Here is a 21879-nt window from a genome sequence, read left to right as displayed (position 1 = left end):
CACAGTGGTTCTTTCACACGTTCAACCAGTGTTCCTTCTGTTTGTTTTGTTGTGCACCCCCCATTCCTCTTGTTTTGGGAAAATTCTCAGACAAATTTTGTGGGTTTTGGAACTTCTGTTTTCTTGAAGGACCCAACACCCTAGGGCAACTGAGTGGTTTGGGATAGCCTGACTGTACCGCCTGCTCACAGTACCGTATTCCCTAGCCACGGATCATTCTGCCGCTACAATTAAACTGGGATTTTCAGCGTTTTTACTGGTGGAGAAGGGGAGGGCTGCAGAGTTTATTGTAGCCAAATTATCACACCCAGTAAGCGGCAAGGCTCCAATTCAGTCATAAGTCTGAAGTTAAGCAGTCCAAGTATGGACCTTTGACAATAAAACTGCACATTAGGGAATTTTCAGATTTTTTTTCCTGAATTTTTTAACTGGATAAGATGGCCTACGAATAAGTAAGGTAGAGAATAACTTGTAAAAGTATTAGCTAGAAGGTACAATGTAACTCAGATTCAAAAGCAGGTTGAAATTAAAGTTTGTATTTAAGATATAAATTTTGTGCCAATCTCTGGTGCCAAAACCTGGGATAAAATTTATCTACTTATAAAACTAGGATTTCTTCACTCAGAGAAGTATCTTATATGTCTAGTTTACTTTCCACTGGTTTAGCTTCTCTAGGGAATGTTCCAGTAGGAAGTTAGATAAGGTAATCTCAAGTATTCAGAGAGGTCTGGAGTACAAATGTAGATAGGCAGAGATCTAAAAGTAATTTCTGGGGTGGAGAAGGAATGATTTTATTAAAAGGAAACCAACAGCAGGCCAAGGATTTAGCTCAGTGGTTCCTCTGCTTGCCTTGAAAGCTCAAGGTCCCAAATTCGATCCTTGGTACCAAAAAAAAAGGAAACCAACAAGATCACAACAGGGCTTCAAATCCTGCTCTTTCATGGTATCACAAGGAATCTATTTAAAACTTAAATTTTACCGTATTGCTCTTTGCCTTAAAATCTGATAGTGACTCAGATCAATCAAGTAGAAAATCAAGTCTAAGGTCAGCTTCAGCTCTCACCCCACATTTACATCACATTTTCATTATCGGCAACATGCAATGAATAGTTCCTTTCAGGCATCATGGTGACAATAACTCTGTTGTTTCTTACTGCATTGTCTTTGAGATCATGATGTGCCTTTTCTCTGTAAACACTCTTCAACCTTCACTGCCTTCACTACCGTCATCTCCCTTGCTTACAATGTCATTTTTGAACCCTTGTCTCATAAATCGTCTCCCTAGAAAGCCTTTTCTGATACTATTGGCTGTGGTAGGTATCCCCAAGACTCTTCTGGTTCATTACCTCCAGACTACACTTTCCATGTTACTAGTATAATTACCTAAGATTATATCTGGTGCCATTAAGGCTCTTCCTTTTTTTTTTTTAAACCTTTAGCAAATAATAGTTCCAGGCACAGTGTAGACACTCAGCAACAAATCTAATTCATTCCACATGCGCTCACTAAAATTTGACGGCTAAATCTCAGGCCTCGATGCTAAGGATCAAAAGATAAAAATCTTTGCCTTCATATCTTCAAACTTAATGAAGCTAATCACATTAATTTTATGTTGCTGCTAAAACAAGACACTACAAAAATGTAGTGGCTGAAAACAACTCATTCATTACATCACAGTCATGCTGGTCCCTCTGCTGCTAGTCTCCAGGATGGAATCAAGGTTTCAGTGGCGGGGGCTTTCACCTGGTGGCTCTAGGAAAGAATGTGCTTTGAGCTGCTGAGGTTGTTGACGGAACTGAGTTCCCTGCAGCTGTAAGGCTGATGCCTTCACTTCCTTGCTGAATATTAGCTGGGAGCCTCTCTTAGTTATGGGCACTGAATTTTTCCGTATCATGTTGCTCCTGGCCTTTCCCCACACCTCTCATCTTGAAACCGTCTGCCACACCTTTACTGCTTTCAAAGGCTTCTGTGATTACACTGGGCCCATATAGATAATTCAGGATAATTATTTTTCTTAAAATTTACAACCGTGGGGAGCTTGAAGGGGACAGGGTGAGATAAAATTAAATAATTTTCATTTTAAAAATGATAAAAATAAAGTAGCAAAAAAAATAGTTACTTGAATTGCATCTGCCAAAGTTCCATTTGTCTTGTAACATAACATATTCACAATTTCCAAGGATTGGTCATGGACATTCTTTAGGCCATTAGCCTACTGCCGTGACTATTCTAGAATTATTTCGCAGCATATCCCTCACTTAGATAATTTGGAGACTACTCTACAACAGCATAGTTACATTCATTTTGCCTAAAATTCTATGTTTTGTTTAACAATAAAGAATTAGAAGTTATTTGAAAGTATTATCATGAACCAAACCTTCATAGGAAGGACTAAGTACAAAAAGAGAGGGAAAGATATAAAATACATAAAGAAATTAGTAAGCTTTATAAATACAGTGAGCACCATAAATGAGTGAAACAGCAGCACTGTGGATGAATATTTTATCTAGTCTCAGAAGAGTATAGGGTTAGATAGTCACTACATCTATCATTATTCCAAGTATGGCTGAACCACAGAGCTAAATCCCCAGTCCTAATCTGCTATTAATATACAGGATAATCTGTTTTAGTTGAAATTAAATGAAATTCTCTTTCCTCTCAGAACTTTACCCAAAAGTAAAAGAATCATAAATACACTTCATTTTCCATTTTTTAACTTACCAAATGAATGGTCTGAATAAGACTAAAAGTCAATGCAATAATAATGAATTTTGGAAAGTCCTGTATCCGGGGGCATATGATGCCAGATTCAGAAGACAACAACATGATTACACTCCCTGCCTGCAGGAAATCCGCTAGTTCAATTAATGAATTGTCATACCGTGTAGCAAGAACAATAGGAGAAGCTAACACAAGTAGAAGAGATGATCTAAAGAGTAGTGAGGTAAGATTTTCCTGGTTGAAGAACAAATAAATCTTTAGGAGAAGGGATGGACGGGAAGCGGAGACAACAGCATGCGCAGAGGTACTAAATATGCACAGGCTCAGGGTATGTTCAGGGAGCACAGGCTCTGCTGGAGGGTGAAGAGTGAAAGTCAAGGAATGGGAAGTAAATGCTGGGAGGCAGGAGGTCAGGGCTCCCGTATTCATTTATTCCATGGAGATGAAGGCCTGGGAAAGCCTTTTAACCAGGAAAAATACATGATTGGAATTTCAGAGCTCTTTGTTTTTGTTTGTTAATTTTTACTTCTCGCAGTACCAGACTGAACTCAGGATGCTCACGCTGAGCTGTATTCCCAGCTTGTTTTGAGACAGGGTCTTGCCAAGTTACCCGGGCTGGGCTTGAACTTTCCATCCTCTCGCCTCACCCTCCCAGGGTGCTGGGACACAAGTAAGCATCACAAAACTGGTTTAGGGTTTGGAGTTTTGAAAGCTTACTTGGCTGCCCAAGAGACTTGACTGGGTTAGAGGGTAGGTATAAGCTGTAAAACCAGCTTAGGGAGGATGAAATCCTAAACTAAGGCAATGGAGGGAGAATGCAGAGTGGAGGAAATATACAAAAGATGGTGTGGTGAGACTCATCTGGCTTCAAGACTGACTAGAGGTACAGTGGTGGGAAAGTATCAGCAGCTGGCATGGGTCCTTGCTTTAGTAGAAATGGAAATTAAAACCAATGCATGATTTTTCAGGGGAAAAAAAGCTTTAACTGAAAGATAAGAGAAGATGAAGAAGGAACTCCAACTTGGGTAGTAGGTTAGAAGAGGTACATTCTGATAGAGAGGATCAGATACTCCCTTCCCCCAAGGGAAAGGCCAGATTTTAAGGATTAGCTCCACGGGCTACGTCCAGCTAGAAGTATCTCAGTCCTGCTTTTACAGCGCTGGAATCCTTGTGGTTTGAGGGTGGTTCTGTTCCCATGAAATGATTCTCTCTGCAGTGGTTTCAGTTGGATAAATTGAGTTGCTTTTCCCGGAATCCAGGTGCTCACAGATTTGGCATAATAGCTGGTGACTTCTGGGTATAGCTGCCATAAACCTTTTGGTATTTTTGGTCTCCAAGGACAATGCGACAGGTCAGGTAGATCTAAGGCTAAAAGCCATTCCCTAAATGACTAACCAGACTATATGCAGAGCTGAGAAGGCTCTACAGGCCAGAGTTTCACAAAATGAAGGTCAAAATTTGTTCTAATTTTAGTTAGCTATTGGGCATTTGCACACCCAAGTGAAGAGTCTCCATCTTTAGTAAAAATACCTTTTAATTCCCTGACTGCTTTAGGGGAAAACACAAATCAAGGTTTTGATAAGTAACAGGTTGAAGGCCTAGGATTCTGCCCATGCTCCATCCCTATAGTGGTCTCTGACTATGCCATAATTATGCCAAGGGGAGGGAAAACAAGGGTAAAGAAAGAGTAATGACAGACATATGATGACCATCAAAGGGATGGGGAATAGATAGAACCCTGGACCCTTTACTGCTACTCATAAAAGCATGATCTGTGGTTTCTTCTTGGATAGCCATTTTTTCTAAGAGCCATAACTTCACTAGGACCCACAAATGCCCAATAAGTAACTAAAAGCAGAACAAACCTTGACCTTTATTTCATATCCTTGACTATTGTAAATCTTGGGCCAAATCTTTTCTCAGCTCTGTATAGGGTGTGCTGGTGTTTGGGGAGTGCCTGTTCAGGAGCTAGCCAGACCAGGTTGATTATCCCTGAATTTGCATGATCTAATCCCCCCTTTAAAACTGAGGACCCCAAGATAGCAGGTTTATGGAGACATTCAGCTACACTCCAAAGACTCCTACCATTGTGCTAAGCCTGTGATCACCTGAATTCCAAAAAAGGCAGAGCCTCATGTCTGACACAACTACAGAGACAATCCTTTCCTGCAAAGAAAACCATCCCTCAGCCATAAAGGTACGGAGCCTCAGCCCACTAATTAATCCTTAAAAGTTGGTCTGCCTTTGCAGATGGGCCAGTCTGAACCCCTGTATCAGTCAGTGTGCTTCCTCCAGCTGCCTAACCTGGAGTCCTTTCCTAACTTCCCTCCAACTTTCCAATTAAAGCTTTTTTTTCTTGTAAATTTGCGCTTCAGTTATAATTTTTTTCTTTCTTTCTTTGTGTGTGTGGGGGTACTGGGGGCCACGGATCAAACTTGGGACCTTGCACTTGCGAAGCAGGTGGAACCACTGAGCTAAATCCCTGGCCCTTAATTTCTAAAGCAAGGACACACACTAGCCAGTATGAGGAGGAACTGAGAGTTACTTAGAAATTTCTGATGTGGGAGGAAAATCTTGACATTTTACATTCCTTGACTCAATTAAGGAATGAAGGAAAGCAAGCAATAGTGACAGATTCTCTTGACCAAACCTTACTTAGGCTTCTCCAGCCCTTATCTCAACTAGGCTATATCCTTGGGTCCTGCCTTAGGCCACCCAAGCCCGGGTTTAACAGACCTCTAAGTCATTTTAGATAGAATCCCCTATCTGGTCACTTTCATTTTCTACCCATTGACCAGACTTGAGTTCATTCTTTCTCTTACTCAATACCTACTACTTGCCGGAGTCCTGTATAATCTTTCTTGACATCTTAATAAATGTCCAAATAATATTGTCTTTTACAGTGGAAGAAATATCTCCCAGGAACTAAAGTAATGCCACACTTCTAAGTTTTCATTTGTGGAATACATCTTTTAACTATGGTGTAGCTAATAAATGGATGCACATTGAGGCCATACTCTTAAGTGAAATAAGTAGGACACACTTGAGTAAATATCGAATAGTTTCTCTGGTGTGAAAAACTAAGTGTAAATAAGGCTCAAATGTTATAATTGAGATTGTGAAATAGGAAGAAAATGGTTAAAGGGGAAGTGGGAAGGGGAGGGAAAAGGAAATAAGGGAAAAGAAAAAACGTGAAAAAAGGAAAAAATGGAAACAAAGTCTTTGTAAATAGGAAAGGGTGAAGGGGTGAAGGGAGGGCAGGGGTATGGGGGAAAAACAAGAACCAAGACATATCATGTAAAGGTACAAGATCCCAATGATAAATGTAACTATTTTTTTGCTTTAAATGTACCAAAAACTTAATGGGGGAAAAAAAAAACTAAGGTGTAGCTAAATAACCTGCTGAGGTTTACCTGGCATTAGATATCTGACAATAAGACACACACATTCCCGTCACCTGTGTCCCAAAAGCCTAGCAAGCTGGCTTCCTCACTTTCATTTTTTAAAAAGTCTATTATTGCAACACTTGCTAAGTATGGCCCCTATACAATTCCCTTCCTAGGGGGCTTTACAATAATCTTACAGGGTGCTTCAGCACAGACATCCACGAGGGGAGCCTGGAGGGCAGAGTCTAACAGTCTTGGTACACAGTTAACCCTAGGCCTGCAGGGCGCTTCGATTGTCTGGTGCGCACCAAATGCCAGAATTCAAGAATAAGTGTTAAGCGTGGGGCCACTGGTGCGACAGTGTATGCTAACTCCAATCGAGTATGCGGTCGCGCGTCTGAGTGACATTAGTCCGGGTGTCACCTGAAAGGGTCACAGCAGCGTGGCAGGATCGACAGGGCGCTCACACCGCCCCAGGAGGCTGGTTAATCTCAGAGCAGAGAACAGGGCATGCACCGGGCCTTCAGGGTCAAGATACTGAGCCTCAACTGTGCTGAAGCGGGGTGGAGACTCAAAACAAGCAAGCTGACTCAGCTCCGAGTTCCAGCAAGGGTAACCACACCCAAGTCCAGAGAGCTGACCGAACCCTAATAATGGAAGCTGCCCTCCACCAAGCCACGCCTCTCCGGAGCACGCAGGCGGGTGCACACACGCACGCACGCCGGCCTCGCGCCGTCACGTTCTATTGCGCATGCTCTGTCGTGCGCACCAAAAAGCCACAGACTGGGAGGCAGAGTCCCCAGGGCGGCAGGCGGGTAGACCCGAATGGCCTCGCGTCACTTCCGGTGGGGCGGGGCGGAGCTGAAGGGGTGGTGCTCCGGCGGCTGCGCGTCTGTTTGTGTACCGCGACGCCCGCCGTGGGGTTTCTCTGGCCCGCCGCGACCCCCCTCTTCCGCTCCCGGCGCGGCTCCGCGGGCTCGTCTTCCCTGGGTGCAGCTCTCCACCATCTACTTACCGGGGACTCAAAAGTGGGTTTGATTTTCCCCTTGTTCTCGTCTGTCAGTGCATTTCGTGCTCCCTTTGCTTGGTGTTTTTACTTGTCAGCATTTTAGTTTTCGTCGCACCCACATTTGGTTTCCTCCCGGACTGCTGTTGCTCAAGGGGATACCGGTGGGTGTGCTTTTTAAAAGCAGGTGAAGCTGTATGAATCATTGTTGCGGGACAGGAAGCCCATCCCCATCCTTGTGATGACGCTGGGAGGACCCGGTTTCTATGCCTTCTGCAATAACTTTAATAAAAAGTGGTGATTCTCCAAGCAAAAACTTAGAAGAGATGTGACATCGTAATTTTTTAAAAAAATACCAGGTTTACTTCGAGGAGCAATTGCGTGCTAGATCTGTACTCCTACTTAACGGAGATTTCAGAAAGGACAAAAATATGTTGTAGGATATCAAGAAAATGCCAGTAAGACAGTGAGATAATAATGTTTAAAAAAAGCATTAAAATCATGAGGATTTTTAAATGGATTAAGCTGAATCGGGAGCTTATTCTTTGAGGCGTTTGAATCAAATCATTATAGCCGTTTTGTTAAATTGTTTATGCAGAATTGTATTTTCAGTGTTAAGGCATGTTATCTCATCCTTTTAATCATGCTTTTTCTTATTGGTCCTTTTTTTCTTAATATATATCCCAATTCTAAATTAAAATCTCATAAGCAGTGATCTTTTTGTGAGTGATATTGGATGAAAAATCAGTTTCACAATTTATATATTCATTGTTTCACAAGCAAAGTCGGTACAAGAACATCTTGTTCTTTGAGCTGTTTACTTCTAGCAGTTAAGACAGCAGAAGGGTTCGTTTTGCTTCACATGTGGAATCTCCAGACATTTATAAAAAGCTCAGAGTAAGAACGTGTAGCCCTCGACACCTTCCTGTCCGGTCCTTTCTCTGTTCTGATCTACCACCTCTATATTCTATTATTTTATTCTGTTCATTATCGATTACTATTTATTTATTTATTTTGGTACCGGGCATCAAACTCGGGACCTTGTGCTGGCAAGGCAGGCAGCAGAACCGCTGAGCTAAACCCCCGCCCACCCATCCCGTTCAATCCCTGGTACACTCTCCCCAAAAAAGTTCTCATTAAACTTTTTAAAACTTGTACCTGAGTTTTGGACATATTTTTTTCTCCTCTTCTTTCTTGCTTCCTTGAAAGGCTTTTCTTCCTCTTTCTAACTCTGGATGGCACTCAAGACTGGATTCTCTCCCAACCAACATTTTTAATATTTTGAAACCCAAGAAATACTATAACAGGTCCATGAATACTCAGAAATGTCACATAAAGCTAGTATTTGCAAATAAGCATTTTCAAAAAGGGCTTTTTTCAAGTTCTAGGATGTTCAGATTCTCAAGTATTATTATTGTTGTTGTTGTTGTTGTTTTGGTACCAGAGATCGAATTCGGGACCTTGCACTGATGGCACTCAAGACTGGATTCTCTCCCAACCAACATTTTTAATATTTTGAAACCCAAGAAATACTATAACAGGTCCATGAATACTCAGAAATGTCACATAAAGCTAGTATTTGCAAATAAGCATTTTCAAAAAGAGCTTTTTTCAAGTTCTAGGATGTTCAGATTCTCAAGTATTATTATTGTTGTTGTTGTTTTGGTACCAGAGATCGAATTCAGGACCTTGCACTTGCGAGGCAGGCAGTGGAACTACTGAGCTAAATCCTCGGCCATCATCATCATCATCCTTATTATTAGTTGTCCTTGGTATATCTGACCATTTCTAATGATTTCAACTGTCCCTGTGCTAATTCCACACATAAATCCACTGTCTAGATGAATCTTAATATGAATGCCTCACCATTACTTCACTCTAAACCCAAAGGAAGTTTATTATCTCCAGTTAAATTGGCTTTTTCTCAGCTTCCCCATATTCACAAATGAATTTTTAAAACTCCATTCCTTTTCCCAGTGGTTGGTCACACAACTCTCTTCCATTTATACCTCGGTTGTTTTTACACTATCTCTATTCTTCCTTGCTCTTTTCTCAGTTGATCAAGCCTTCCTCAGTTTACATTCTTCTATTTTTGCACTCTTAGCTTTTGTTATGGCTGAATTTACTTTCAGAACACTTTGCATTTACTAGTATTCTTAGCATTTTATTTTTCGTCCTACCCACATTTGATTGTTAATTTAATGATTGCTATATTTTGTAAGTTTTGCTTGACAGTTGGTTTTTTTTTTTTGGTACCGGGGATTGAACTCGGGTCCTTGGGCTTGCAAGGCAGGCCACCGAACTGCTGAGCTAAATCCCCGGCCCTTGACAGTTGGTTTTGAAAGGAATATATTAAAATTTTTCAATTTGATCATAAAATTATCTTTCTGTAGTGGCTCCCATTTTGGGGCTTTCTATTTTATATTTCAGTGCCAGGTTGATAGATTTATGCATAAATAGCCATAATGATTGTGTGTGCTTATATTTTTTTTTCTTTCTTTTCTTTTCTTTTTTTTTGTTGTTGTTGTTGTTGTTTTGTTTTGTTTTTTGGCAGTGTAAGGATTAAACCCGGGACCTTTACACTGACCTACATCCACAGCCCATTTTAAAATTTTTATTTGAGACATGGTCTGAGTTGCTAAATTGCCCAGCTGGATTTGAATTTGGCATTCTTTTCTGCCTAAGCCTGGTATCTTTTTGAAACAATGCAAAGTCCTTAATCATTGTGTAGGCTTAACAGGGTTGTTTTCTGCTTCAGTCCCATTCAGTCACCTTGCTTGTCCTTGATATTCTTGCATATAAAATGCTCATTTCTGTCTCCACAGTTGCTCAGTTTTCCTCTGCCTAGAATTTTTTCTCACATTCTTGATAACTTAATAATTTATTATTAATTTTTCAGTAATAATTTGATTCAGATCTTCACTAAAATGTCAGTTCACCACTTTTTTTTCTCCAGTACTGGGGGTTGAACTCAGAACTTTGCACTTGCCAGGCAGGCACAGTGCCGCTGAGCTACATCCCTGGCCCAGTTCACCACTCTTGACCATATATCCAAAATAACACCCTGCCTCTTGCTTTGTTTTAATTCATAGCACTTCTCATTCTTATGACATTGTATTAGTTTTTGGTTTTTTTTTGTTGTTGTTGTTGTATTGGAGAATCGAACTCGGATCCTGTGCTCGCAAGGCAGGCAGTGGCACCACTGAGCTAAATCCCTGGCCCTATATTAGTTATTAATGTCCCTTTTTATTATGTAATACTATTCCCTTAAATTTGTCTAAAGTTTCTTCTCTTCTGTCTTTGAACATCTTAGACCTGCTTAATTTTTATTTCTAAATCTTGGTTACACATTTTCCTGCTGTTGTATTTCCTGATCGTCAATCTAGGTGATGATTCATTTCCTTGCATGTTTTTGTAATCTTTCTGAGTTAATGTTCAGTACTTTTGCTTAGTGTCGAAGTTCCATTGCCCTGGGCTTTGGCAGTGTCCTTAGTGGTTTCAGTTGAGTGCTGGGGTTCCATGTAGTTCACCAGGTCTAAGCAGTTTTCATTTGCATAGCACCATCTGAGTGGTATGACCGTAGATCCAGGCCTGAAGTTCAGTTTGTAGATTTCTCTCTATTATTGTTGTTATTGTTGTTTTTGTTTTAGTTTTTTTTGTACCTGGAATCAAACTCCATTCCGGTCCTTGCGCTTGTGAGGCAGGAGGTGGCACCGCTGAGCTCAATCCCTGGCTCTCTATCGGTTTTGAGCGTAGCTGTTTATCCACAAGGACTGCAGGGACTTGTACTCTATTTTCCTTTTTCTTTCTCTCTCTCGGTTTTTAGCCAGGTTCTTGCTATATAGTTCATGCTGGCCTCAAAATAGGGGCACTCCTCCATGTCCGCCTCCCAGGTGCTAGGATTACAGGCATGTACCCTGCCAGGCCATGAACTATTTCTGTGTTGTGGGAATTGCAGGGCTTTTATGTTAGGCTCATGACATTTTGTCTGTAAGCCCTGAAAAGCCTAGAAGAGCCAAGAAGGCAGACAGGTTTGCACCTTTTATCTCCTTCCCTCTGTACAATTGAGTGTTTCAAAATAATACATGCACATGCAGTATAGAGAGGAGATTTTAATTCACAGTGTCATATTCTCAGTAATTCTAAGTTCTTGGATGTCTTTCTCAGTATCATACCTTTTCCTCATGTGATCTTTCTAGGTCCTGCAGTAAAACTATTTACTGATTTGAAGTTTCTGAGCCTACTCTGTGTGCTTTCCTACATGCTTTTTGTTTGTATTTTTACTGTTATCTACTTCCCTTCTCATATTTACACAAGTTGAATTTCTTAAATTGCTGTTTTTGAGGGAGTTGTTTTTGTTTGTTTGTTTTTTTGTTTTTTGAGTCAAGGTTTCACTATGTAGTTGAGATTGACCTGGAACTCACTATGTTCCAGGCTGGTTTCCAACTCATAGCAATCCTCCTGCCTCATTCTCCCGAGTGCTGGGATTATAGGCATGTACCACCACACCCGGCTGGGAGTTGCTTTTTGATACAAGGTCTCATTATATAGTTTAGGCTGGCCTTCAACTCACTGTGTATCCCAGGTTGGCCTTGAACTCATGGTGGTGATCCTCCTGACTCATATTATATAGTTTAGGCTGGCCTTCAACTCACTGTGTATCCCAGGTTGGCCTTGAACTCATGGTGATCCTCCTGACTCGGCCACTCCAGTGCTAGGAATACAGGTGTGTGCCACCATGCCTGGCTCGTCCTCATGGTTTTAACTGTTTGAGAATGTCATATATTTGGAATCTTACTTTTATGGTCTGTTTGTGTCCCCCAAGCCTGTGTTGAAATCCTAACAAACACTTAAGATGAAGGGATTAGGCAGAAGAGCCTTTGAGAGGTGATAAGGTCATGAATGGGATTAGTTTTTTTTAAAAAAGACTCCAGAGCTAACTAGTTCCTTCTACTGAGTGAAGACACAAGTGGAAACACCATCTATGAACTAGAAAGTGATCCCTAACCGGAAACTGAACCTGCTAGTGACTTAATCTTGGACTTCTCAGCTTCCAGAACTATAGTATTTTGTTGTAGTGGCCCAAATAGAACGAGGCATACAATATATAGTTTTTCTGATGGGCTTCTTCACATAGTAATATGCATTTAAGTTTCCACCATGTGTTTTCATGTATTGATAGCTTATTTCTTTTTACTGCTGGATGTTCCATTGTATGTATGTTCCACTTTCAGTGTGAATAGGAAAAAACATAGTGTATATAGGTTTTATACTATCTGCAGTTTCAGGTATCCACTGTGAGTCTTGAAATATATCCCCTGTGCGTAAGAGGGAATACAGTGCCCCAATTTGTCCATTCACTTACCAAGGGACCTCTTGCTTGCTTCCAAGTTTACATTTGTGGGCTGGGGATTTATTTCAGTGGTTCCACTGCCTGCCTTGCAAGTGCAAGGTCCTGAGTTCGATCCCCAGTACCAAAAAAAAAAAAAACGAAAACGAAAAACAAAACCCCAGTTTAGAATTTATGAATAAAGCTATTATAAATATTCATATACAAGACATGAATGTGGACCTAATTCCTTTGGGTAAATACCAAGGAGCAATTACTGGATCATATGATAAAAACATTTAGTTTTATAAGAAACTGCCATACTCCACAGTGGCTGCACCATTTTGTGTTCCATCAGCAATCAGTAAGGGTTCCTGTTCTTCCACATTCTCCCCAGCATTTGGTGGTGTCAGCACCCTGGTTTTGTACCAGGGATCAAGCCCGGGACCTTGTGCTTGCAAGGCAGGCAGTGGCACCACTGAGCTAAATCCCCAACCCTGAATTTGCATTTTCTTGAGGATGTATTATGTGGTGCTGAAATATTAAGCGTGTTTTTCTTTTCTTTGAGATTGCTGTATTTATATAATTGTTATTTTACAGTGAACCATTCATTGGTCTGTCCTTTGAGGAGTCTAAATAGCAAATGAAAAGTATGATTGCTCTTTCATGACATATAACTAGGGTGTGACTTTAGCAAGGACAGCAGGGAAAGAGAAGCAGTGGGTTTTTCTTAGCTCATTGTATATTTGACAGAATGCACTTTCCCCCTGGAGGTTTTTTTCCCCCTCCTTTTGACTTCATGCTTCAGATTAAAAAGATACTCTCTTTTTTTAAGGGCTGGTGATTTAGCTCAGTGGTTCTGCCACCTGCCTGTCAAGTGCAAAGACCCAAGTTCAATCCACAGTACCAAAAATATAAAAAGATACTCTTTTTTAAAAATTCTTTTCAGTTGCCTTATTCATGCTCTTTAAAGCTTCTGATGTGGGTTCCACAATGTGGGTTCCCTAAAGTAGGAATTGTTCTTTTGTTGAGATAGCATCTTAGATGGTATCTTAGTTACTTTCTGGTTGCTGGCTATACCTGACACTCCCAAATTATAGGGAGTGTCACATATTTTAGCCGGGTTTGTAGAGATTTTGGTCTCTAGTCAGCTGGCTCCAGGGTGGGGCAGCATGGCAGAGAGGCCTGGCAGAGGAGAAACAGTCCATGGCAGGCTAGCAGGAAGCATCAGTCAGTGAACCTTCCTTTCGCTTTTATCCCATCCAGCTACAAGACTATTGTAGGCACCCAGGATGGGCCTTCCCATTACCACACCCAGAATTATGTTAAACCAATCAGTGGACTCGTCCATTTATCACACCCACATCCATTTATCACAGCTCCTAATCCAGTATCACACACCTGTGATCCACTTACCTCCCCCAAGTCTTACCTATGAGTACATGAGGGCTTGGGGGCATCTAGATACAAGCCATAACATTCTGCCCCTAGTCCTAAAAGACCCATGTGGATGGATCCTTTAATGCAAAGGTCATTTAGTCCATCTCTCAGAGTTCCCAGAGTTCCATTGGTTTCAGCATTGCTGGAAAAATCCAAGTCCAAAGTCTCCTCCGAGATTTAAGGCAAACTATTAGGTTTAAGTCCCTGTAAAAATGAAAAAAAAAAAGTTAAAGGGCAGGGCCACCTGCCTCTGAAGCTCACTGTCCCGAGTTCAATCCACAGTACACCACCCAGAAATAAAAGTTAAATACTCATGTAATGGCATAAGATAAACATTTCTATTTCAAAACGTACAAATAGGGTAATATAAAGGAATGGGACCAAAGCAAGTCCAGAATCTGACAGGGCAAACAGTAAGTCCTGTAGTTCCACGTCTAGCATCTAAGCAATCTGTGGCAAGATATGAGCTCCAGAGGCCTCCAAAGGCTTGGGTGGCTCCACCCCTATGGCACCATCAGTGGCTATAGCTCCCACGGCTTCTCTCTTGGGCTGGCTGTGCCAACTCCTTGCAGCTTTCTTCAGATGATCCATGTTCCTGACTTCTCCAAACTTCCGATGTCTCACTGCCCTCAGCTTCACACTCACAGCCTCACGCAGGAGGCACACTGCCCAACTTCCCAAGCCTTCTTCTGAAATCTGAGCAGAAACCTTTCTGACTCCACAACTCTTACATTCTGCATGCACCCAAAATCAGCACCACACAGATGGTGCCAAGGTCTCCCTCCAGCTGGAGCAGTAACCAGGCTTCTTTCTTGGCTGTAAGGGTCGAGTGCCTGGTTGCTGAGCACTAGGAACGGAATCCTGAGGAACAAATTTCCAACTCACTGCCATTCTGGGACATGGTGCCCTGAGGCTCTATTCTCAAAGCTGTCTTTCGCCTCTGCAATTTTGAGGCTGCAGAGGGTAGAGCCCTGCTGGGTCTTATGATAACCCTTAGGCCATCTTTTTTATGATCCTATTCCTAGCTATTTGGCTTTTTTTTTTTTTTAATCCTTTCAGCAGCCATTCCATCTTTGTAGGCCAAAACTTTATTGGGCCTAATTTTTCTGGCAAACTATAAACTTTTAAAATTCTGCTGGGCCATTTACTCTTGATTCTCACAATAAATATGGCTAAAAAGCCTCCAACTGTAGCCATGCTACTGTCTCAACATTAGACTGCCTTGAAATTTCTTCTACCAGGTTAATTAGCCTACCACACCTAATCCCAGTATCCTGCGAATTCTTTGGATATGAGCACAATGTTGATAAATTTTCTGCCAGAGCATAACATGGCCTGGAGTCTAGCTGCCAATGCAGTCCCTATTCCCTACAGAAACCTCCTGAGCCTGGTCTTTACCAGCTTCATTTCTGTCAGCATTCTGGTCTTCTAGCTCTGACCAGAATCTCCCATCAAGCTGGGCCTATAGCCTTGCAGAGCTTCTGCTTCACCCGGCATCTCCAGACCTGTACAAACTCTTCCCATAAGCTAGTTCCACATGTTCCTGAACCATACAGGCAGGTAGTGTCACTTCTCTGGTATGAATCTGTTTTAGTTACTTTCTTGTTGCTGGGATAAAATACCTGACACTCATAAGTTCAAGGCCCACAGCATGTAGTGGTTTTAGTCCATAGTTGGCTGGCTCTAAGGCAAGGCAGCAAGGCAGAGGGGCATTGCAGAGAAGACAGTTCGTGGCATGGCAGGCAGAGGCAGCCTTAAGTATGCTTTGTATGTTTTAGGTCTCAGGTTATTTTTTTGTTTTGTTTTGAGACAGTCAGCTTTGTAGTACAGGCTGGTGTTGAACTCACTGTGTAGCTAGCCCGGGCTGGCCTGGAACCTCACAGCCATCCTCCTGCCTCAGCCTCCTGAGTGCTGGGATTATAGGAGTGCACTACCACACCCTTTTGTATTTTCTGTATGGGCAGTGGTGTCATCTGCAGCTAAATGAAGTTTTTAGTTCTTTCTTCCCATTTGTATACTTTTTATTTCCTTTTCATGTCTTCATGTATTAGGTAGGATTTCTAGTACAATGATAAAAAGCAGTGGTAAGAGGGACAAGTTGACTTGTTCTTAATCTGAGTAAGAAAGTGTTTTGTTTTCACCCCTAAGTATTACATTGGCTATAGGATTTTATTTTCAGGTTGTTTTTTTGTTTTGTTTTGTTTTTGTAGACTGTATCAAGTTGAGGAAGTTCCCTTCTATTTCCAGTTTACAGAGAGTTTTTAACAATGAGTGTTGGATTTTGTCAAATGCTTTTTCTGCAGCTATTGATAGGATCGTGATTGCTCTTTTTTTAGCTTATTGATGTAGTAATTATGTTCATTCATTTTCAAATATTGAACTAGTCCTGTATACCTGAGGTAAATCCTATTTGGTCATAGTATAATTCTTTTGATACATTATTAGATTTGATTCGCTAATTCTTTGTTCAAGGTTTTTTTGCATCATGAGATTTGTGAATCTTTAGAAAGTGTGAGCTTGGTTTATAGGAAAAAAAGACGGCCTACCCACAGGGAGAAATAGCTCCTTTTACAGGTAAAAGGATGGCTCAATATATGAAATGAAGACATGGCCCAGTCTGTTGTATTTTTTTAGTAATGGGTATAATCATTATATATTGCAAACATATCCTGATAATTTTAAAAAAGAAAAATGAGTGAATTAAGATGCCTGTCTTTTTTAAGGTCAAGTTTCTGCCCTTTACTTTATCAACTTAGTTAATACAGGAGTTTGAAGCCTCTTTAAGGGATTTGGGGCATGATAGACCCAGAAAAGAGGTATAAATAGGCCTAGGGAGTACAGATATGAATGATCTTCAGTAACAGATTCTGTCCCAAAGTCACAGACTTAAAAGTAAAATTATGATTTACCTGTTATCTTTCTGCCTGTCTCAATTTTTTTTTCTATCCCACCTCAGTACTTACTACTCAGTTTTTCTTTTTATTGACTTGTACACTGAAAGGTGAATTCTTTTCTTCTAGTTTAAAAACGAAATCTATGTAAGCCATATTGAAATAATCTTTTTTTGAAACAATTTGCTAAACGTAGTGCAGATATTCTTGTATTTTATATTTTATCCAATTTTGATTTTAACTTGAATCTTAATTCTTTTTTCTTTTTCTTTTCTTTTTTGCCACTTTAGGTAAGACCATGACTTAAGGCATTTCATAAATGAAGCATTGAGGAATGAAGTGAGAAAATGTCACATAGAAAATAAATGATTTTTAAGTTATGTCTATTAATTTGACCATAGATATATATATTTACCTCCTTAGTAATGCAAGAAGTCTTTGTGGAAATCAGAGAAACAAGCAGCTACATTTTGTGTGCTCACCTGGACATTACCGGAGGATAAGCTATCTCAGTCTACAAAGAGGTTTTCATACAAGCAGAATAAAATGTAAATGGACCAGAAGTGAAGCGTATTCTTGCAGTAAGCACTGTTACCCGCCAAGCAACCATGGTTTACATATTAGCATTTGGAAGCTTAGCACTTCTGCTCCTAAGGGACTTACAAAAGTGACCATTCGTTTGTCCCACATTAAAAGTACTTTCAATTCTGTTTCAAAGGCTGTTTTTGGCAGTCAAAATGAAATGATTTCACGTTTAGCTCAATTTAAGCCAAGTTTTCAAATATTAAGAAAAGTATCAGATAGTGGCTGGTTGAAACAGAAAAATACTAAACAAGCCTTCGGATTTCTGAAAAAATATAGTGACAAACCAACAGAAAAGAGTCCTTTTGCAGAAGAGAAAAGTCGCGTAGTAGATAAAGAAGATACAGGCAGACAAAGCCTTTTTCGTTACACGAGTATTATAACCACAAAATTTGGAGAATCTTTCTACTTTTTATCAAATCATATTAATTCATATTTCAAACGTGAGGAAAAAATGTCTCACGAAAAGGAAAATAAACATTTTCAGGACAAAGCAGGACTCAAAAGTGAGAAGGTTGAAGAAGGGAAACCTGGTTCTCCAGGTCCTGGCACCCTGACTGATGAGCCAGGCTCACGGTCTTCCATACAAACCGTGGCCAAGCCTGCAGGTCCAAGTGGGGTGCCAGAGGTTCTCCCGGTGTCCACTAAACAGAGCATCGCTAACTTTCTCTCTCGGCCCACGGAAGGTGTTCAGGCTTTAGTAGGTGGCTATATTGGTGGACTAGTCCCCAGATTAAAGTATGATTCCAAGAGTCAGTCAGAAGAACAGGAAGAGCCTGCTAACACTGAGCAGGCTGTGAGCAAGGACAAAAATGCGGAGGAGAAAAAGCATTTATCTCTTCAACGAGAAAAGGCAAGTTGTTGTTCAATATGGTTTTAAGTTGTATTAATTTTGTCAAATTTATAAATTTCATTTCCTCGTGAAGCATTAGCTGTTTGATAAAAGTGTCATATTCTAATCACATATATTTAATGTATCTTTATAGATTATTGCAAGAGTGAGTATTGATAATAGGACCCGGGCATTAGTTCAGGCGTTAAGAAGAACAGCAGACCCAAAGCTCTGCATTACAAGAGTTGAAGAACTCACCTTTCATCTTCTAGAATTTCCTGAAGGAAAAGGAGTAGCTGTCAAGGTAATTTCTGATTTATTTAATCAGGTTTTGCCTTGGACTAAAAATACTAATAAATGGAAATGGCAAGGTCTTTGTTTTTATTTATTTTTTGTGTTTTTTATCATACATGTAATTGTATATTCAATAATTGATCCATGTATTCTATGATGTACATGATTCTAGTGGATTCATTTTATTCTGTGATATAAATGATGCTAATACTACTGATATCTATATTTTGAGGTTAGACAGTTATAAAATAGGAGGGTCGGTATATTAGTTAAATTGCCTAAAGGCTGCCAGATTTTTCTTAATTGTAATTAAATGTTTATACTGAAAAACTACTCTATTAAGGCAGGAGATAAAATTCATATATGAAGCCAGTGCTAGTTTTATTTCTTTTTCTTTGCTTTCTTTCTTTCTTTCTGGTACCAGGGATCAAACTCAGGTCCTTGCACTTGCGAGGCAGGCAGCAGAACCACTGAGCTAAATCCCCGACCCTGCAGTCTCATTCTTGATTGACAAAAGCAACAAAAATATTTTTCCTCTCCATGTAGGAACGAATTATACCATATTTATTACGGTTGAGACAAGTTAAAGATGAAACTCTTCAGGCTGCAGTTAGAGAAATTTTAGCCTTAATTGGTTATGTGGACCCAGTGAAAGGAAGAGGAATCCGAATTCTCACAATTGATGGTGGAGGAACAAGGTAAGATTAGAAAAATTGTCGTTAATAACTGCAAATGCAATTCAAGCTTTAGGGATTCTTCAAAAACAGACTTGATTAAGTTGTATCATTATAAAATCAAATTTTTTTAAATGAAACATGAAATCTTTTCTTTCATTTGTAACTTTAAGTCTCAGAGCAAATAACATGCTTGAGTCACCTTATTTTGATCTAGTTTAGTATTTGTATTGTAGTTTGACCTTTTTAGACGTTTTTTTAGTTTAGAAGCTTCAACCATTATTCTCTTAAAATCTTGGCAGTGTTTTATAGCTTTAGCTTTATTATATTTATCTTAACCATATTAGTTAATTAGTCACTTAATGAGGTGATGGCTGGCTCAGAAGTCCATATCAATAACTTCCTCGCTCCTTGTGTTTGGGTACTGTACTGGAGATAAATGCATTCTTTCTTCAGGACATAATTTCATCATCAGTCTTCATTTTTACTTCTGCCAGACTATCCTTGCTTATTCTGTCATAGTTTATCTAATATCTGCCGTTACATTGTTTGGATTGATGCCTTGGTTTTTTGAAACTTTCCCCTCATAGTTCCTAGCTTGGGGTCTAGTTGCTACCATCTCTGCCCTGACCTTTGAGGTGTCTAGGGTGTGCCTTGCCTACTGTTCTTTGCTTTAACTTCTCTGATTTTGTTTTCTATACCTACCTTGCCACTCATCCTTCTCTGCCATGTACTACCTTTATCTTTGTTAAATTCCTCAATCTTAAATGTCACCCAAGTCCTTACAATATGATACCAATGTGAAGGAAGGATTGAGTAGTGAGAGGTGGCTATTTAAAAATCCATGACACCGAAGTACTGTAATGCTGGCAATGGGAATTTTGCAGGAGGAAGGAAAGATACACGAAAAGTTTTTTGAAGAAAAAGGGGGACTGTATATACTAAAAACAGGTCAAAATCATTCTCAGTATAACCTCTGTGGATGACTAGGACAGAATTACAGAGACAGGCTGGGGATTTAGCTCAGTGGTGCTGCACCTGCCTCGCAAGCACAGGGTCCTGAGTTTGATGCTCAGTACCAAAAAGTAAATAAATAAATTAAATAAATAAATTACAGAGACAGGAGGTGAATGGTATTGGAAGAGTTCTTGGTTTAGGCATGTTAGATATAGGGTTACATGCTTCTGCAAAGAAGTGCTCCAATGGCAAAAAAGCCAACATCTTAGATCTGGGTAGATATTTCTTAGGGAAGTAAAATAACCCAAGAAGGTATGCATCACCCTTGTGTTACATAAAATGCTAATGAATCGTAGAAAATCATTATAGTTAGTAGAAGCAGTTCCATGTGATAAGTAAGGAAAGTGGTAATTAAATGAGTAAGGCATCTTCCTGAGGAACAGAAGAATCCTCTTTTGCATTCTAGAGGAGGAAAAAAATAACTTGGAAAAACAAAAAATTTTATTAAGTAGTAATATAAACTGTGGAAATAAAGTAAAAAAGCCTAATAGTGATTTTTAAAGAAGAAATATTTAAGTATAGATCTGAAAGGACATTGAAGGACATTCAGATAGCTAAAGTGAGAGAGATGGTGAAAATACATTTGTGACTAATAAATATTTAATCTTATAGAACAAGAGTTTTATTAGTCATAGGGGGAAAGAATTTAGGAAAATCCAGGAGTGTGTTAGGATGAAGGTAAGCTTGGATGAGTGATCTTCTACTGGAGGTGATGTCCCAGGGAGGACACTTGGCATTGTCTGGAGACATTTTTGTTGTCACACTGGAGGACTTCCAGACATCTCATTTGAAGAGAGCGGTTGCTGAAGACCCTATAATGCGTAGAGCATCTCCCTAAAGCAAGGAGTTAGCCAGCCCAGAGTCCAGTTGCTGCTCTTGAACTCTGGCTTAGGGAAATGTGAACAAGCTGCCAGAGAGGGAGATTTGTGTGGAAGGCAGGAAGATATGAGGGCTGTGAGGAAAAGAAACTATGTAATTTGGCGGGGGATTTAGCTCAGTGGCACTGCTGCCTGCAAGGTCCTGAGTTCAATCCCCAGTACCTAAAGAAAGAAACAGACAAACCAAACAACCAACCACCCAATCATGTAATTGATGTGTGCATGGGCATGTATGTAACAGCCTTGGAGTGTTAGGCAAATAGTAGGAATTAACTTATAAATACTTCATTTTAAAATAAGTTTTCTCCTGATTATGTAAGTGGTTAGAAAACCTTGGGTGGAAAAAAAATAGCTAAAAGCTTCAAGATTATTGTAATATTTTCATCAAATTTTTTCTTACGTAATCTATACAGAAACCATCATAAAGAGCACACTGTTAAATACATTTTATTTGGTATTTAATTCTTCACATACCACCTTGAATTAATGTTTCTTTTTTCTGTTTGTTTTTTTTCAGCTTTAATTGAGTTTATTGGTACATTTTAGGGATACAGTACAGTTACATTCATTGTTGGGATCTTGTACCTCTGCATGACAAGTCTTGGTTCTCATTTTTTCCCCTTGTCCCTGCCCTCCCTTCACCCCCTCCTCCCCTCCCCATCTACAAACACTGTATTTCCATCTTTTCATTATCTCACATTTTTTTCTTTTCCCTTTTTATCCTTCCCCTACACGTCCCACCTTCCCTACACCTTTAGCTCCTTTCTTCCCATTTCTCGATGTCAGTAATCTTATTAGGATCATCTGTATTATTGCAGATTATTCACAC

General features: G+C 40.0%; 1 protein-coding gene across 2 annotated transcripts in view; it reads left to right on the top strand.

Annotated features, from left to right (window-relative positions):
* The first annotated feature begins 7111 nt into the window (after positions 1-7111).
* The window catches only part of Pnpla8 (patatin like phospholipase domain containing 8), a 41946-nt gene continuing 27178 nt past the window's right edge, over positions 7112-21879 (top strand). Inside the window, exons 1-4 of one of the 2 annotated variants that reach the window (XM_033756892.1) lie at positions 7112-7135; positions 17064-18208; positions 18342-18491; positions 19028-19179. In XM_033756892.1, the coding sequence (XP_033612783.1) occupies positions 17153-18208; positions 18342-18491; positions 19028-19179 (1358 nt within the window). In that variant the 5' untranslated portion in view covers positions 7112-7135; positions 17064-17152. Of the gene's footprint in view, positions 7136-17063; positions 18209-18341; positions 18492-19027; positions 19180-21879 lie in introns of those variants that run through there. The other variant, XM_010614026.3, reaches the window with a different exon arrangement.

The sequence above is a fragment of the Fukomys damarensis genome, unplaced genomic scaffold, assembly GCF_012274545.1.
Source record: "Fukomys damarensis isolate Sample0158 unplaced genomic scaffold, DMR_v1.0_HiC HiC_scaffold_4, whole genome shotgun sequence".
Lineage (NCBI taxonomy): Eukaryota > Metazoa > Chordata > Mammalia > Rodentia > Bathyergidae > Fukomys > Fukomys damarensis.
The sequence above is the reverse complement of the archived record's forward strand: the minus strand, read 5'-3'. Positions and strand labels throughout refer to the sequence as shown.